This window comes from Oryzias melastigma, linkage group LG12 (genome assembly GCF_002922805.2).
Source record: "Oryzias melastigma strain HK-1 linkage group LG12, ASM292280v2, whole genome shotgun sequence".
Lineage (NCBI taxonomy): Eukaryota > Metazoa > Chordata > Actinopteri > Beloniformes > Adrianichthyidae > Oryzias > Oryzias melastigma.
In genome coordinates, this window is record NC_050523.1 from 15435411 (window position 1) to 15455074 (window position 19664).

Consider the following 19664-nt stretch of genomic DNA (forward strand, 5'->3'; position numbering starts at 1 on the left):
TAATAATTAATATCAGTCTGTGATTCAGATATTTTTAGGCCAGCAGAGAAGGCCTTGCAGGCCCTGACGGCCCGCCACTGGTTTTTGGTCTCTTCCTTGATTTTTGTTGAATATATTCGAAAGCTAACAAGAGCATTGACAGTCCCACATCTGAAATGGCCCAAAGGTCCAGCTGCAAACAAGTCTGCTTGGGTTTTCTGATAAATAGTTAAAAGAAAACAAAAAAGATTAAAAAAAATAAATAAATAAAAAAATAAAAAAAATGACATTTGCAGGTGCAGAACTAAGATCACAAATTAATGTTTAAGTCAGTTTTTTATAAAGATAAATCCATGTGGAGTTTTTGCTGCTTGACTCTCACACTTCACCTCCCAGCTGCCTCAGCACATCAGACTTTCAAAATATGTAACAGTCAGAAAAATGCAGCTTTCCCCATTTCTCCTATCGGCTGACCAGCACATAGTGAAAGTGGCAGATTAAATATTGACCATCTCGTGGAGACAGCGTGTGTGCAAGCAACCGCCACTGGAGTTTATTTTTAGAACATGTGCTTTGAGGAGCATTTCTGCACTCGTGTTGTGTGTACTTTGCAGGCTTGTGTGTGTGTCTGTGGGAAATTGTGGAACTGTGCAAATGAGTGTGCACTTTTTCTTTCAAAGGCCGGCACTTCTAAACACTGTAACTTTCCCAAAGGCAAGGAAAGCCAACGAGCAGCAACATTTGCATTTTAATGAAGCAGTTCTTCCCACCCACATTTACCAGGATGGTGGGCTGAGGTCTCTGGGGTGGGGGTGGGGGGGTCACCTGTGCGTGTTCATGCCTCAGCAGGTTTGCATCAAATTAGATGAAATGCATAAAAACATTTGTTTCTTGTGCTGCTTTATTTCATACTTTTATTTTTTTAATTACATGTACTCAACTAGTCCTGGATAATTCAGACAATAATTTAAAGTACCATATTTTCCGAGCCATACAGTAAGTCAGAGTTTTCTCTGATTGTTTTGGCCAGGGGTGTGACTTATACTCTGGATCAACTTATCTGTGATTTTTAAAACTAAATGTATATTTAGGCTAATTTTTTCGTTGATTTCCTATTAACAACCACTAGAGGGCACTTTAGGTGTGTGTGTCAGTATTAGCTTCTGACAGCAACACAGAGGTAGAAGTACCGTCCAAAACAAACATGGAGGAGAATCTGATTGTTTTCTTCCTGAACTTTATGATATTTTTCTTAATTGCATTGCGACATTTTTGTTAGTAAACAGTCAATGCTTCTATGAAGCGATGAGGCTCAAAAACTTGACAGTAGCTTCTCCCACATCCAACGGGGGTGTCTAGTTTATGAACATAGCGTCACACTTTTTTCCCAAAAGTCCAACCAGTTCTTTGGAGTATATCTTTGTTTTTCTTCTTTATTATGATTTCTTTGGCTCTTGCGATTGATGCTACGTTTAAACCAGGCTCAGAAATATGCGTTTGAGCTACCATGTTCAAAGAAAAGTCTTTATAAACGTATGTGTATGCTTTTTTTGGGCTTCCATGCTCAAAATTCTTGAGTTCATGTGTTGCTACACAAGTGTTTACATCTGTTTTTGCAGTCTACGTACAAAAAGTGTGACAATTGAAGAGTTGAACCAGTTAAACTTTGACCAATCAGGAACTTGGATTTGGTAGTGACGTCCGAGTAGTGTCCATTACTTGAGAAACTAATAGGTCTGGTTTGTGCTCAACCGTAATTCACAGTCTCTCATTTATCATAATAGATCTGTGAAAGAAAAGACCTGGATCAAGACTTGGGACATTTTGCACCAAGTCTTATCCAACAGTAGGTGGCGAACATGCGAAAAGAACAAAAGAACAAAAGAACAAGAAGCCTCTCCCTGCCGCTGCCTGCTTTTCCGGTGTGAAGAAAACAGGCTGAATGCGCGTTCATAAAACCTCGAATATGCTCTCTCTGGGTCACCTAACATCTAGCAATGATGTGTCCAACCATAATTATGCAGACGACACTCGGATCTACGTCTCATTATAAGGGGGTGACCAAACAAATAAATTCACTGTGATGTTGCATTGAACAAATTAATATGTGGATGCAAGATAATTTCCTCCATCTAAACTCAGATAAAACTTAAATAATTGTCTTTGGTCCACAAAATCAAAGGACACGTGTCATCTGTCATCTGGAATCCCTCTCTTTTAAACCAAAAAATCAGGTTAGAAACCTAGCAATCATATTAGACTCTGACTTAAATTTTAATAGTCATATCTCATCACTTACATTAGCAGCCTTTTATCACCTGAAAAATATCACCAAAAAATCAAAATATTGTGTCAAAATCTGACTTGGAAAAACTAATCCATCCCTTGGACTGTGGTAACGGCCTCCTCACTGGACTCTTTAAACAAAGGATCAAACAACTATAACTTATTCAAAATGCTGCAGCTCGAGTCCTGATAAAAACCAGGAAATATCACAGCATTAGTCCAGTTCTGAGGTCTTTACACTGCCTTCTTGATGCTCAGAGAATCAAATTTAAAACAGCTCTGCTTGTTTATAAGACTCTCCATGGCCTAGCAAGTACATTTCTGATATTCTCATTCCTTGTTGTAACTAATCTTGAAATCTGGGAACCTCAGGCAGAAGTCTTCTTCAGGCACCAAGAATCAAAGCGGATTTTTACACTTCTAAATTTTAATCTTGTTGATTTTTATGATTTTACTTGTGATTTATTTGTTTTATCAATAGATTTTTATTTCCTTTTGTAATTTTATATATTTTTGTACAGCACTTTAAATTGAATCGGGCAGGACTTGTGCTTTATAAATAAACTTGCTTGCTATAATGTGTTCTTGAATGCGGCACACATGCTCAGAGTGAATCTAGCAATACACTCCAGAATTCCTTTAAGTCAGAAAAATATGGTAAATGTAAATTTTACACTTCATTTTATCATTAAATAATAAACAATAACATCTTAAACACAAATCCATATAAAAATGCTAAAAATTGATTGGCAAAAAAAAATTTCACTTCAGCTTATTACATATTCCATTTATGGCGAGGTACAATATAATGAAGCCCATTGATTTTTGTGTTTTTCTTTCATGTATCCGTGATGAATATTTAATGAGCGGTGAAGGCCTGGACTGAGGGAGACGGAAACTCCGGCCTGCAGGGATGACAGAGGAAGCGAGTGTGCGTCTGCATGCAGTTCAGAAGAAAACAAGATAAGGTGGAACAGCGGGTAGCAAAGGGTGTGATTGTGTGCGTGGAAAGGGGTAATGACCCCCCTGTGAGCAGGGGGAGGAGCCCTTTCTCCTCACCCCCCCTATCATTTATGAATAATTAAGTTGGATTCTGGCCGTCAGAGCGAGCTTAGCGGCTCATTGTGTACAGCAGTGTCACGAAAGCTATCAATCAAGAAGCTCCGTTCTTGTGCATCAAGTCATCTCCAGGGATGAGGGAGACAGTGGGAGTGGGAGTGGGGTGGAGGGTGATTGAGGGATGGGGAGACACCGAGCAAACGCACAGAATCATTCTCAGCCAGGCAACCCGGGTATGACCATATAAGGACACGCGCTCTGCTTTAGGCTGCAGATTGGTGGCTCTCCTACAATCATCTGGTGATGGCTTTAAAGCCTTTTGCGAGGAGGAGGGGGGGTTGTGACATCATCGTTCACAGCGTGAATGGGGGAGAGTCAAAGCGAGGAGAGAGTGGGATTTTCATTAAAAAAAACTGCATATATTCAAAAATATTCTGCCCTCAAGCCTAAGATCCAAACCGTTTATAGATGTTTATTTTGAACTCGAAGCCATAATGTCTCCTAAAGATTGGAAAAAGTGGGGATAAACGACTGGAAATATAAATATTATCAAGTTGCTCAGGATTTAATATCACAAAAAGATTCAGATGATGCAGGGAGATCTTCACACTTAGCTTAACAGCTTAAATCTAATAGTGAACGGCTGCCGTGTTTGTGGCCTTCAGGCTGTAATGAACTACAAACAGAAAACTCTGCAGTGCAAATCAGTGCAGAATCTCAGGAGGAAACCATTTTTACCTCAAGGATGCATCCATAAATGTAAGTAAGAACCTTGTCAGCTTCCAAATAAAGCATAAAGACACAAAATGTCTATCCGACAACATATTTATGAATCATAAAAGCATTTGGAAAAAATCCAAACAGGTGATTTTACACAACCTAGCTAAAAACTATTACTAGTCAACTTTATTTATTTTGGAATGTGTAAAAACATTTTGTAAGAATGTCACACTTCACCTCTCCCTTCTTGACGGTCATAGACTGGCGCCTGGGGGTCGTCTCCTCGTTGATGCTGGACAGAAAGTTCTGGGAGATCCTCAGGGCGTCCAGCAGGAGGGGGTGGTCCGGATGACTGGTCGGGGTGTGTTTGAGCAAATCCTGGCAGTAAGTGTAGAAATGTTGAATATTAAAGGTGATTTCTGAGTGTTCAGAGTTTGAAATGTATCATCACTGACTGCTTTTTTATTGTTTTTTCTTTTTGCAGCTCTGACTCCTTTATATTCAAATATTTAAAGGTTACTTACATGTAAGACTAATGTGCTGCGAGTCACTCTGTCCACAGGTTTGTATAATAAAGCTGCAATAGATAAATAATGTCACATATGAGATTTTCTTAAATGTCTCCATTAAAAAAGCGATCGACTCACCTTCTAAAGAAGTCTTGGCCGTCTCTTTACAGTCCTTCGGACTCCTTACTTTCAGATTCTGTTGGAAAACGGAAAAGTTAGTTTGGTGAAAGCCTCTAAAAACAATGATATGTTCTGTTCATGTTAGTCTTGGTGTTTCGGTCCCTCCTTTACTGATTAATTATGCTATCCTCAGCAAGCCGAGATCATGCTGAGATGGCTGAGAGTTATGCATCATTACTTAGACCATTAACAACCTTCCATGATGAATTCCCCATCCGGCACGGAGATCTAGCTCCAGCGCTGACGGACAGAGCTCATAAAACATAGACGAGGGCTGATGCATCAGAAAGTTCCACATGCTTGGAAAACATAAATGACTCCTGAACTTTTCTGTCGGAGAACTTCATTCATAAACACAGTATTTAAGTTCACTTGTACTAAAGGTTAATCAATTAGTTTTGTTTAAGATGTACAGATATGAGAAAAAACTGGGAATCCCTATGAAAATGTATTATGTGTACGTGGATTTAAAAAAAAAGCTTGACAGATGTTAAACATTTCCTTTCTTGTTTTACCTCAGAAATTTCAGCAAACTGTGCATTGGCTTGGCAGCACTTCTCCGCCGTCTCTACAGCCAGCTCGTAGTTGTCCAGAAATGCCCGGTAAACTCCTAATTGGCTAGCCTGATGGAGACAGAAAAGAAAACAAAGAGAGGAAGAGATGGTGTGTTTACAACAGGGTCACTGGGTCAAAGAAGATTTGTCTGCCTTTATACACCTAAACCTGCAAAAAACATAAGAAAAAACTTTGAATAAGACAGCAACATTGAGATGCATATTCATTGGAAATCTATATTAGTCCAGTTGGTGCCACCTGAGAGGCTGAGTGCAACCTGCCAACATTTGAAGAAAACGACCAACAAAAACACTGATATGGATAATATCAACAGCCGTTAACTATGGTGGGCCCAGAGGCTTGTTACTATAGCAACTAGCCAGACCTGCACGGAGTTGGGTTGAGTAATTAATGACTGGTGTAACACAAAGCACATTTAGGAAGGTGGGTGAGGAAATAAACCTCCGGCCAGCGTCACCTCCAAGCTGCAAACAAAGGAATCGTCAGTTTCTCCGGAACAAATGCCAGAGAAGGAAGGAGTGCGGGGGGATAAATGTCAATTCCACGGGCTCGATCACTCCAAAATCCATGACACACGTCGCGTGTGGAGTTACTTTAAGGCTCATCAGTGATTCAGAGATAAAGTGGCACTGATTTGACTTGTTATGATTGGAAATTCCAAGCCCAAAAAGGGAATTGAAATGCAGCTCGATGATCGGAAGCTTCCGTAAGATGGAAATAACTTTCTAAGTAGCTATTAGAACCACACATTAACAAACCATTAATTTCTTTAAGGCCCGCCCCAATGAAAGTTGTGTTTTAATCATGTTGGAGCATTTTTCTAATAATGAAGGACATATGTAAAGGAAATTAGGCTCAAAGTTCCTTTTCTGAGTATTTCTTTATTTAAATCATTTTTGTAAACTGACAAGATATAATGTGTGCTCAAAATCTGATTTGCGAATGACCAGTGGTGTAGAATGGCCCACTTTTTCTGTACCAGCTGGCGGCCAGTGGCACTTGATATGGACGGCCACCGTCTGGAGACATATACACATCATCCAATCAGAGCTGCTGCCAGCCGATGATCTTGCTGCCACCGCCCTGTGGCCGCCCAGCTGTCGCCCAATTTTGTAATGACGTCATCTCCAAAACACTCCAATACTGCTTGGCATTTTTGTTGCAACGGTAATGTTATGTTGGGGTTGTGAGGGGGCTGTAAGCTAGTGGAAGAGCATAAATGAGTATAAACCACTCTGCACAAATTACGTTCAAGAAAATGACAGTTTTTTATTTTGGAAAAAAAATGGCATAATCCTATTCAACAAAACTTTGAGAACGCTTTTAAATTAGGTCAAAAGATGATCGGAGAGGAACTTTAAAAATGTAATACAAGATTTTGTGCAAGTTTTCTGTATTTAGCGTAAATCGATTTGATCAAAACCTCTTTAAAAATGCACCATTTTTGACACCTTTCCACCTTCCCAACCAGAGAAACAGGCACAAAAGAGTTATATTCCTCCTTCATTTCTTTAATCTCGTGATCCACTCCCTTTGTCATTCATCATAAGATGAACAGTACTCTCCACAGCATTAGAACATTAAAATGTACTGGATATTTCTCACAGACTGTGACTCTGACCTCTGATCAGCTGCCTTTTTCTGTACCCACAGCACTATCGATAAAACATAACAAAATAATAAATGTGTGACATGGCATGAGTGGGATATTTCCAGTGTGCTGGAATACTCGTCAGTGGAGGAAAGGCTTAAATTCCTAGTAGAGCGTGTTTCGCTGCTTGGGGGAGAGGTGGGGGAGGGGCTAGAGGCTGAAAAAAAGAGAAAGCACCCTGATAACCACAGAGCAGTGATATTAAAAGGCATCCATCTTCAAACCGCAGTTTCAACACACAGTTCATGTAGATTACTACAACAAGGTGGGTTGCGGTCATTGCAGCATTGACTTTGTTTTTGTGTCTTGTGAGAGACAAATAACATGACATTGCTCTTTTATTGGTACATCATTGCCTAAAGACTCTAGTGGAAATGACAAACTCTGCTTTGTTCTCTCCATAAACCTAATATGCAAGTTCAGAATAATACACAAAACCATTCAATGAGAACTACAAGATATGCTTAATTTTGGACAGTTAAGTAGTTTCGAGGGAATCAAATTCACTTCTTGGTATCTGGTCATCAATAATGATGCTTCCACTCCCATGCTTCACAATGGGAATGGTGTGCTTTGGATGCAACCTCCTCTGAATCATTCAGATGGTCTCTGGGAGACTTTAGATGTGGTGGATTGCGCAGGGGGACTCTTTGGAGAACTGGATATTTGAATCCATAATGACGTAGTGTATTACTAATAGTAACCTGTGTTACTGTAGTCCCAGCCCTCTTTAGGTTATTGTTCAGTTCCTCCTGTTCTGGAGTGTATTTTATGATCAGTTGTAGCCACCAGATGAGAAGCTTATTTCTTGTAGATTGGCTCGTTCCAGTCTTGTTCAGGTCAACAATCTTTTCCCTGGTGTCCTTTGACAGCTCTTTGATTTTTTTTCATGATGAAGAGGTGACAGTTTGCTTAAAGGCGTGGCATTAATTACATTAATACGGGTAACAACAGGGAGATAGAAGAGATTCTTAATTAGAAGAAAAATGTATGTGAGGGAAGAATTTGTCTTTTTGTAGGAGCTAAATACTGATTTTCTGCACCAAAATGTAGATAAATTCTTTAAAAATCCTACAATATGATCCCTGAATTCTTTGTTTACATGACTAAAAAACACTTTTTTATATATAATTACAGATATGTTTTTACAAACTAAGAAGTGAGAAGAGTAAAGCTGATGCATTAATCCTAAATTCACGCGTCCTGCCTTAAGTTACGCAATCTGAACCACCGAGGGAGCCGTTCAAACCATGACGGCTCGACTATGCAGAGAAAAGAAAGCCCAAATGTCTGTCAGCTGCATCACCAGAGCCACACATAACTGCATGAAGGCTTACAGAGAAGTAACAGTGTCACAGCAGAAAACCTCTTTGAGCGGGGAAAGAAGATGTTAAGGTGTTTAGGTTTCCGAGCTGAGGATTTGCTCCTTGTGAGAGCAGGTGTGTAATTCACAGCAGAAAACAACATCCCACAGCCATCAAATAAAATGTGTAAAATATATTCAATTCAATTCAATTCAATTCAATTTTATTTATATAGCCCAATATCACAAATTCAATTTGCCTCATTGGGCTTCATGCCTGTAGTTTTTACAGATGCACAGATGGAGTCATAAAATATGCACAATAGGTAAAAACTAAACAGACTATAAAGAACAGGTCATCCCTGTCCTTAGACCCTCCCTCGCGGTAAGGAAAAACTCCTAAAAAAACCTGAGTCAGGAAAAAAGAAGAAACCTTAGGGATTCCCACATGAGGGAGAGATCCCATCCCAGGACGGACAGGCGATACCAGAACGGTTAAAGAAAAGTTAGCTGCTAAAACTGCATATATGAGTAGAGTTCATTCATATAGAGCTGAGGGACGAGTGATGATTAAGTCCATAGTCCAGATGAAGCAGAACTGCAGTCCACGACCAGGAGCAGGAGGGCAGACGAAGCACTCAGGAAAGACACTTTTACCAAGACAAAAAAAGGTTGCATACTTCAAGTTTTACATGTGAGTTAAAAATTAAAGTGCCACTCCAATCATTTTTTGATCTCTTATCAAGCGTTCTAGTGGTCTTTTAATTATGATTATGCCAAAGACTTCATTCCCTTCACCAGTTTCACTGTTTCGCTTTTACAATTCAACTCTTCCTTTCTCTTTGGTGTTTGGAAGAGCAAAATCACAGGTGCGCTTTTGCACTATTTTCAGCCTTCAGACACTCGAATGTGCTCATAACCTGTCACAGAGGCTTTGCATCCTTCTCTTTTCTGTTCATATTTTGCCTTTCTTCTTCAGATGTTCCACGATTCCTAAGCTCCTGCAGATTTCAGAGCCACAGTGAGACAGATAGCTCTATCGGAGTCACAGCAGCCTAAGTCTTCCTGCCCTGTCGGCTTCTATCCTTCCTAAATCCCCCCTACCCACACCAGGACTCTTGTGGATCACTTGCCCTACTCCAATCTAATCTCCTACACCCCTCTGCTTTTGCAAGTGCGACTGCTGTCATGCAGCACTCTCCTTTTCTTGGGCTCAGCACTTTCAGATATGAGATATTAGTTGTCTGTATTTTCTCAAATTACAGATCAATCTGGATTTTTTTAATTAATATCATATTTAGATGAACATAAAGTTCTAAACATTTAATAAATCTGCTCAGAAGTCCTTGCAAAACACAAAAAATGCACTTTTTCAGTTTTCTTAGCAACATCTTTTAAATCCCTGACACTGGGAAACTGTATTTTGGATCTTATTATTATTATTATTCAATCAAATCACAGATTTAATTGAATTTACACAAAAGGCTACATTGGTGGAAATATGTCAGGAATCTGTGCTTAGGTTTTGTCGTGTTCTTTTTTGCCCTGTCAGTCTCACGATGTTCAGGAAAAATTATTAAAAGTATTATTTTTTTCAAATTAAATTAAATAAAAAATTAAATTATCCACAGCTGTCTTCATTTAGTTAATAAACCTCAGTGTATTTAAGTGTCTGGTTTTAAGTTCATCTTTTTCAAGTCATCTGCTGTCTGTCACTGGTTTGTTCTCCATGGTTTTGTCATGTTTGAGTTTATTTAATAAATTTTCCATCAAGTTTTGTCTCCTGCGTTTGGGTCCTTCACCACCATCCCTGACAAAAGGTGATGAAACATTTCTTTTTTGCTGGTGTAACTTGAGGTCTCCACATATTTGCCTTACGGTGATATTCCCCAAGGCTCTGGTCTAAACACTTGTATTTTTTTCCACTTTAGTTTTTATTTTCCTTTTTTTGTAAAAATTGGAAATTCTGTCAGATTCTATGCAGATGACGCACATATATCTGCAATTAAATATCAATAGTCATAAATCCATGACACCCTTAATTAGAAGAGAGATGTATTTACCAAATAACACACATATATATATATATATATACATATATATATATTTCCCCCTTTTTTTACATAGTTGTTTGCTAAATACATCTCTTTGATAGTTTGAAATTATTATTAGGAGCAATAACAATAAAAAATCTTGTTTCATTTTTAATGAAATGTCAGGCTTTTTGACTGTAAAATTGGTAACAATGTTGTTTAGCTGAAATTCACTCGCCATTATTTTATTTTTAAAAGGTAAATAAATGTCACAGCCTTTAAAAACACTGTTTCTGTTTCTGACCGCCGTACTGCAGCTCCACAGTCACCCCTGTAATGTTGTAAATCAGAAATAGTTCTCAATCGACCTTTCTGTATAAATAAAGGTTCAACGAGGACAATGGCCAACTCCAGGTTTTACCTTTTATTCACCTTTGGATTTATTTGGACAAAAAGGCAGTTTTATCTCTTGAAAGCACATCCTACTCACTTTAGTCGGATTGCAATGGATTCCCGTTCATATTACAATTTATTTGGGGGGGATTTACTGTTTGAATTTAAATCTCTAAATGGACTGACCCCTCAGCACATTTCTGACCTGATCTTTATTTAAGCAGCACTTTAGTTTTTGAAGTTCAGAGAAAAGTACCAAACTGTCCTTATATGTAATAAAATTAAAATCAGGGAGAAAAATTATTTTGTGTTGCCCCCTAAAATGATGAGAATGTAAAATTGGCACTGCATAAAGAGCCCTGCTAAAAACAAAGTATTTCTAATTTTAAAAAAATCTTTTGTCTTAATTTTTGTACCCTAAGATATGGTTTGTTTATAATATTTACTTGTATTTAAATATTTTGAAGTGCTATTTGATTCATTTCATATTCAGTATGTATTGGTTTGAGAATCCCTTTGATTTGTATTTTTGATAAAATAACAGCGCGTATACAGCTTTATAGATTCAAATGAGATTAACTTAAAAACATGCAAAACTCTTTTAAAATAAAAATTTAAAACAAAAAAAACAAGTCAAAAAGTCTCATTATTCAGAAAAAGGGAGCTGAATTTGCTGAAATTTTTATAGAAATTGATAAATCGAATTAGAAAATACAACAATAATTCCTCAAACATTTGGATCAATTTTCCTTTAATACAGTTGCTTGTATTTATTTAGGTCAAAATTTATTTCTCTGTTTGTTCTTAATGTAGGAGATTTCATTTACTTACTGGTTAACTAAATTCTGACTTCTTTTACTAAACAAATGTGATTTTTGATGGAAATTTGAAAATAGCCAACGCATTAATTGAGTAAATCAATATTTAGTTAAATCGTATGGACTTGAATCAAAATTAACCCAATATCTTTTCAGTAAAAACCACCAGAAATCATTTTAACCTGTTGTTTTAAATGATGCAGAAGCCTAAAGAAACCATTCAAGAATGCCATTAAAAAAAGAAAGATAAAATATGTTATAATCATAGGATAAATATTAAAATTGTTTTTTTTTATTGTCTTTTTTTGTAATAAAAAAAGTCAATTACATCCTAACTTTGCATGTGCATCCCTGAGGGATCTTCTTTTAATATGTGTGTGCAAAAACAAGAGGAGTGAGTGAAAGAGTGAATGACTGAGAGAGAAAGAGGGAAGGAGGCTCCTATTTATAGCAGCTTCTTCAAGACAGAAAGCACACAGAGCTGTGATGGCCTCAGCTGCCTGAGGCAGAAAGGGGGTATTGTGAGGCCCGTCTCTGTGCATGTGTGTGTTAGTGTGTGTTTGAGTGTGACTTTAAGGGGGAGGAGAGATCAGCGGAGGGATGCACCAGTAGGAAAAGAGCAGCATTTCTGACCGAATTAACAAATGACCTATTGTGGGCTAATTGACAGATATAATGAAATAGGACCAGTGTATTGTTCATTTGAGCCTGTCATCCTTGGCACACACACCACTAAGAGTAAAAAAAAGAGTGGAGTGACGGTTTGAGATGAATTTTATTTTCAATTAGTCTAAATTTGAAACGGTAAAAAGGAGCATTGTTGCATAAAACGCCTTCCATTGCTATAAATACTGAGGCTGTGTTTCTGAGCGTCCACAGACTGTAAATGTTGTTACAAAGCCACAAATGTCGCTTCTAGTGCCGTCAACCTTTTTTTGGGAGCCCACTGCTGTCGTTTTGATTAGGGGTTATGTCAGCCAGTTACACCCAGCGACTTGGCTGCTGTCATGGGAAAACAAACACTACAACTCTCCATAGTTAAAGGTTTTTTTGTTTTGTTTTTTTTCCACTCATGTTTCTGTTCCAAAGAGCAAAGGCCTTACTAGTTTCTGGAAGAGGTCCCCGACTCTCTGGTGGTGGCTCCACTGCTGGACGCGGGGCAAAAGCGCGTCGTAGAAGTCCTTGTGGATCTCGTACAGCTCAGGCACTTTGAAGAAGATGGTTTCTATCTGGGCCACAGTGAGAACAGGTTGGGACGTGGTAGCAGCGGCCTTCAGAGGCTTCATAGGCTGAAACAGAAACATACAAATGGTTATTTTAAAATGTCTTATAAACGAATATAAGATTGGAGTCACCTCATGAAGGCTCTGATTGAATAGCTTGATTGATAGCTCAAATTGGATGTTTTGCTTACATTAAATTTGAAATAAAAATAGGTGGAATCAGAAAATGTCACAGGCATATTAGATCCCCTAACTCTGGATCGAAAGTTATGTTTGAGAAAAGTCACTGTAACTCAAAAAACTGTTGTTTAAAGTAATAAACGTATGAAATTATTTCTACATTAGGAGGCCTAAAAGCCCAAAACCTTTTGGATTTTTGAGTTCAAAGAGTGGTTTGATGAATAGGAAAATTTAAGCAAAATAATGTTAGGACTCTCATATTCACTAACACGTCCATATTAGTCAAACAGTCACTCTTGTAAAATTGTTTACTAGACTAAACCAACAAAGGTTTTATCAGTTGTTTTGATAGCTGCCTTTTAGGTCTGGCCATAGGGCCAAAGAGCCATTTTACGCAGAAAAAACAAAAGAATATTGTGCTAAAGATGCTTATATGAAAGATGAACAGAACAAAAGAGACATTTAAACAGTCAATAATATTGAGCAAAAATTACTTTCATTTAAGGGCATTAATACTTCAGGAGATACTGACCTAAAACAGCCTAGGTTATTAAAAAAGATTACCTCAGTGCCTGTTTGATTTATGGCTCAATCAATACCGTTTTTAATGGTCATCACGTGTTTTTTCAACCAGTTCTACACTATTAATAAAGCCAGAGCTTTGCAAGTTGTGTATAGCTGAAGATAGCATTAAAGAAAACACAAAACTTTATTTACTAAAAATAATTAGTCAAGGACATGTTTTATTAAATGTCTAACTTCTCTTACCAGCAGTAAAGCCTCCAGGTGACTGAGGTATGTTTCTTCTGTGGCCAGGATTCCCGACAGGACCCACTTCCTCATCTCCAAGCCTTTTTCCAAGTCACACTCGGTCTGCAAAACACATGCAAACACATGCTCTAATAAACGGAATTGAAGTTTTGTGAAGATTAGTTGATCAAATCTTCCAGGATCTTTAAAACATCTGGTTTTTAAGACCCACTCCAATCTTCTTTTGCGCTATTTTAAAAATTCTGTGCTGTTTTCTGCAGAGGATTCAAAGTATTCATTCAAAAATCATGTTTTGACTTATCTGTTATAAACTAAATGGATGTAAATATGTTTAATCTACTATACCTGATATTTTTACTGTTGCAAAAAAAGCCTATCTTTATTGTCACATTACAATGCAATAATACAACCAACACCACTCACACAGTGCATCTAAATGATGGAAAAAACAGATCCAAAACGTGAATTTACACCCAATGAGTAAAGATCTCACAGAAATGTTTAGTCAGTCAATGTTTTTATGTAATCAGTTTAGTTAGTGCAGGTCTGAATAAATCCAATATTTGTTGTCTTGTGTGATACTATCTTAAAACAAGCAAGAAATTCAAGGGTCTTGCTTTGAAGCACAGGTTACCTCCTCTTTATCAAAATTGATGCTTTTACTGTATTATTTTATCTCTTTATGTCCCAATTCTTTTCTCAGAAAAAATAGCTAATTAGATTTAGATCCTGACACTCCTAAAGATGTAAAAGCTTGGAAAAAAGCATCCAAAAGCAACATTTTAAAAGGTAATTAAGCTTCATTTTTATGATTGATGCTTTGACGAATTTAGTACAGATCTGCAGTGTGTCAAAGAGCTAATCCGAGGCAAAATGTACACAATATAAAAATCTTGCTGAGCAAAAAGCAGACAAGTCTGTCAGAAAAAAAAAAACATGAAGCTTCATTTAAACAAAATATGAAACATCAGAAGAGAGGGAGCTTTCACATTGGGCCACATTTCACTGAGCAAGCATAGGAGACACATTAAGTGTGCATTTCTCCTTCAAGAACCAAGATGACTCCCCAAGGAAGAATCTGCATCTCCAGACATATCTTTTATTTATCGCCGTGGCAACTAATGAGCCTGTCTCTGGGTTCCAGCTGAAGTGGGGTTTGCATAAAGAAAGTAGATGAGCATTTTCCACCTCCATGGGGCAATTTGTGTTCATATAGGTATTTATAAGCAGAATGTAGCTAACATTTGACTACACTGAAACCCCATGTAGGATCTATATTTTGGGTTCCTGGAGCTATTAAGTTTGAGCTATCAGAAAACTAACACTTTATAGTGCACCCACGAGGCTGAGGTCATTACTGAGCAGAAGACACTATAAGGTATCTGCAGCTGTCTCGCAGAATGAAAAAGACTTCAAATCAGCGTCTGCCATCTTTTACTGCAGAGAAGAGCCATCTCAAGAAAAGGACAAGAGGCACTGTTACAAATTAAATCAGCATCAACACAGATGGTGACTCATTGTTGCAACATCAATGAGAAAAATAAATAAATAAAAAAAAACATAACACATCAGCTCATTTTGGACCAATCAAATTCTGCACGAGTTCTCGCAATTAACAGGATGATGATGATGCTTAAGGAAGGGCTGTCAAAGGGCAAATTGAGGGTAACTCTATTTTAATGGCAGTTATTGATAGTCTGTTTGGCTCTTTAGGGGGTTTGCAGATGGTTATTTATAATCACACTTTGGGTTCTAACAATTAAAAATCAAAAGAAGCTCCTATCAGCTGAATGCATGAATAGTTGCATTCGCTCAGCGGATTCTATGAATTCAAAGTGATTGATCTTCTACAACAAATGTCTTTCTGTGTAAAGGTGAACTGAAGGAAACTGGAAAAATAATTTCAGATTGAACACCATACAACTATTTGTATCATATTTTTTAGACCCTATCAAATTAGCACAATCCAACCTTTCCTTAAAAATCCATTAGATTTAACTTGGTTCATGTTTTCTGCCCTGTAGTTCAAAATCATTTCACTAGGGGCAGTAGATGGGCTTTTCCTTCTTATTTCAAAATGGCTGCTTCCATGAAATCTCAATAACAGTTTTGGAGGGAAAAAGTTTTGATAATTTTTAGAACTTTATGGTGAAAATAACTCACCTATTGTTATTCACTTTTGTAAATGACTACTTATTGTATTAAAAAAAAGTTATTGAAAATTAACTACCCCGCGACCCCGAAGGGGAAGAAGCGGTTAAGCAGATGGATGGATGGAAATTAACTATAATAACGTTACACCAGTGGCGGGCCGTCAGGGCCTGCAAGGCCTTCTCTGCTGGCCTAAAAATATCTGAATCACAGACTGATATTAATTATTATTTATTTCCGTGAATACGTATTCTATAATTCCAAATGCTCTGTCTTCGTCCTTTCATTGCTGTCTCCCTGGTTGCGCTGCTTCCAGACGTGTATTTTCCTATTTAAGCATTAACCAATCACATTGCAGCACCATTTGTTGCTAGGGTCAAAGAAATCTGCCCGGAGGCCTTCACAATCAGTTCTGCGGGCCCTGTAGCATAAAATAATTGTCGACCAAACTGTTGCTTCAACCAATCAGATCTGGAGGAGACCACGTGCTAGGCCAGCTAGAAGGCCCACAGAAACGTCAGGATTTTCACGAGCTTTGATTGGACAGCTCGCAGCTCGCTCTGGTTCTGCTGACGGACACAGGTGCCGAGGAGCGGCGTGTCAGGTTTGAAGATGTTACCAGTGGAAAGCGTCTCATCGTCTGATTTTTGGTGGAAAATGAATGTCTGGGTAAAGTTGTGGCACAGTTTTGTCTGGCACGGGTAAAGGAGTTCCGTGACTCCGTTGAGCGGGAGTGAAGCTGAAATCTACGAGGCTCCTGAACGCACCGCGGGCGCGTGCAGCGCAAAATCCTCGCGCAAATATTATTTTCCAGACACAGACCATGATCGATCACAAAAACTGATGTTTGTCTCCCTCCTGGACCACGAGAGGCTTCAGGAATACCAGAACATTTCCCGCATGCAGCCTTTTCCAGCTTATCACAGCCACGGAACACTTTCCATCTGCGAAACGCATGGATTCTGCACGACAGAGTGATTGAAATCTTCTTGAGGATAGAAAGGATGGATTTTGTGTTTAAATAATCTGGATTTTTGGTGAGTAAAATTTTGCTATCTCCCTACATAATATTGAAATTTTATCAGGTTATTTTTTATGCTTTTGGTGTGTGTGTGGCAGCTGTACCTGCACTAGAAGTTTTATTGCCATAAAATAGTTAATGAGGGTTGGATTGATTCAGATGGAGCACTACTGAAGGCCTAGGTGTGAAATGCACGGCCCGCCACTGCGTTACACCATGTTAAAAATGTATATTTCAAATTCAAGACAGCTGGGTAAACAAGAATCATAATCAAATAATAATCTTTCAATACTTTGATAAGGTGGGATTTTCAGGATAAAATAAAAAAATGTTCAATTTAACTATTTCATTAAGGTCAATTTCTGCATTTATTTTTAGGTGACAGGAAAATCTTTAGTAGAGCAATTATAATAAACAAATGAAGAAGTGCCACATTAAAGTGACAAAAACTTTACAAAAAAAAAAAAGAACACATGCAAAACGCATTAAGAACAAGTGGCAGTTCTGGAGATGGTTAAACCAACTGGATAAGATACTAAGAAATAGGCCAACTTAGGACAGTGGAGAACAAGAGACCCATATTGTCATTATTTTCCAGCTTTTTTAAAAAAAATCTGTATCAGCAAATGCTATCTTTTTTCATTAATTAGCCATATCTCCTCCATTAGGCTACGAGTATAAAATATATTTTATTATAAAAAAAGGAATACACCCACTGAGGCTCTGCAAATCCAAGACATTTACATGCAGCAGCTAAAGATAAATCAAACTAAAGACTTAGGATCTGTCATTGCTGGTGTATCTATAAATACATGCCCATTTAATGTCCAGGGTGTTAGTAAAATGAATGAATATGGCAAAGTCCCTATATCCATATGTGCAAATGAAATGGGGTTGAAAGGTCAGAGGTTGGTTAAGGTCAGGAGACCCTTCATTCACCGGCTGATCCGAGTCGTTGATCAGATTGACAGGTCGGCACTCGCCGGTTCAGGAAGTGAGCGAAGGGTGATGGAGGCGGGGGGGGGAGACTGAGCCACCTTCATGAACACTGATGCAATTACTTCCTCAAGGACATATTGGATGGGGGCCAATAAAAAGAAGGAATGAAATAGATTCAAGGTTTCTCCTTTTGACTCCTCTTTGTTGCCCTAGGCTGGGGGGCTGGGGGACAGGGGGGTGCATAAATGCATCGGCTTGGTGATAATCTTTGAGTAACACCAGGCGTCACAGATCACTGGGTTTTCTTCAGACCCGAGAAAGAGGGAAAAAGAGGAGGAGGGAAGATGCTGATGTGGTGGTGGATTTGCAGGGTACTTCTGCTTAATACCCTCAGTGGGGGAAAAATGTGTCACTTTAGTGGATGACTGCTTCGTATGAAAGGAAACAAATTTATCTCTTTAATTTTATGATCACAAATCCTTTCAGTATTGACAGAGCAGTGTTGCTGCAGGAATAGATTAACACACTTCTGAGTCTGCATTGGGGTCAAAACGAAGTCAACTTGGCACAATGAGCGACCAGAGAGGGTTTCCAGCCACGGACAGGCTGGATGGCTTTTGCGGGCCTCCTCCCAGAAGGAGCAGTATTTGGCAGCGACTCTGGCGTTTCGAGTGTACTTTCCTAAAATCTATCAGGAGACAGGGAGATGGCACACTGACCGACTTGGAGGACTCCAGAGATCCGGAGGAGAGCGTGTCCCTGCTGCTGCGGCTCTTGGAGCTGAGGTGGGGAGAGGAGGAGGGCGAGTCGTCGATGAACGGCAGGATGTCGTGGTGCCTCCGCTGCTCTTCTGCTCGGTCTGCATCGTAGCCGTACGGCGGAGGGGTGCCGGTGTAATGACCATCTGCAACAGAAGGAAACCCAAGTTTAGCAACTTTTTCAGGATTTGCAAACGTAAAACCGAGTTGAGGGCTGGGTGCTTACTGCCAAAATGCTCAATCAATTCACATTTAGTTTAGAACAATTAATCCAAACCCAAAAATCTCTATGTAAGAAAACCAGTTTTCTCACATCTAGTTATTTAATCCAAACAAAATGAATAAATAAAATTAAAGCCACACAGGCCTTTACTGCCACCCTTTGACTCTCTCCCCTTCTGCCCTTGCCACCCCATCCAATGGCGTTTGTGACACATTCATCAGAAAGGATCTTTTTTCAAAGGAGCTTTCCTGAAAGTTTTATCTCCATAGCAACCATTTGAGTTTTTAGTCTCCTGGGGGTGATGGACAGTTCTATGTAATTTGTAGAAGTATTAACAAAAGTAAACTTTTAGATCTTCTTAGCAACAGAGGTTTATGTTAAGTAGTATATTCATATCGTGTGTCATATCGTTTTGTTCAGCTTGACTCAAATGATTCATGCATTACATTTTCATTTCATTTCGGCAAAAAAAAAATGTGATTAGCATTAAACTTTTTTAAGCTACCACAAACTTAAAAAACTTTATGAGCAACATTGGCTTTAAAATGTTGCTTTAAGGAGTTAGGAGGCAATAGATTAAAAATCCTTGGGAGGAGTTGAAATCTGTAGCTGGCACTGAAGGTGATTTATGGAAAATTCAAGATGGTGGCTTCTTCCTGAGGTCAAAGGTCAACTAAACTTTGGCGGTAGACTAAAGCTGAAGAAGTATGTGATTTTGTGAAGCTTTTTTCCCTATATTGTCCAAAAATGTGACAGTCTCCAAGTTTCACACTTAGCCTCAACATGGCCACCAAGTCCTGCAGCCATCCCATAATAGTTATAAAACTTATTTGGATATCCCCAACACGTGTTTTGGCCTCGTTAGACTGTTTTTTGAGCCCCCCAAAGAGA

General features: G+C 38.5%; 1 protein-coding gene across 1 annotated transcript in view; it reads right to left on the reverse strand.

Annotated features, from left to right (window-relative positions):
• The window catches only part of bcr (BCR activator of RhoGEF and GTPase), an 84431-nt gene that overhangs the window by 18065 nt on the left and 46702 nt on the right, over positions 1-19664 (reverse strand). The window contains exons 2-8 of the mRNA XM_024299160.2: positions 18512-18696; positions 13679-13783; positions 12611-12796; positions 5249-5356; positions 4692-4749; positions 4569-4621; positions 4282-4422 (exon numbers count right to left, since the gene is read on the reverse strand). Of these exons, the coding sequence (XP_024154928.1) occupies positions 4282-4422; positions 4569-4621; positions 4692-4749; positions 5249-5356; positions 12611-12796; positions 13679-13783; positions 18512-18696 (836 nt within the window). The remainder of the gene's footprint in view (positions 1-4281; positions 4423-4568; positions 4622-4691; positions 4750-5248; positions 5357-12610; positions 12797-13678; positions 13784-18511; positions 18697-19664) is intronic.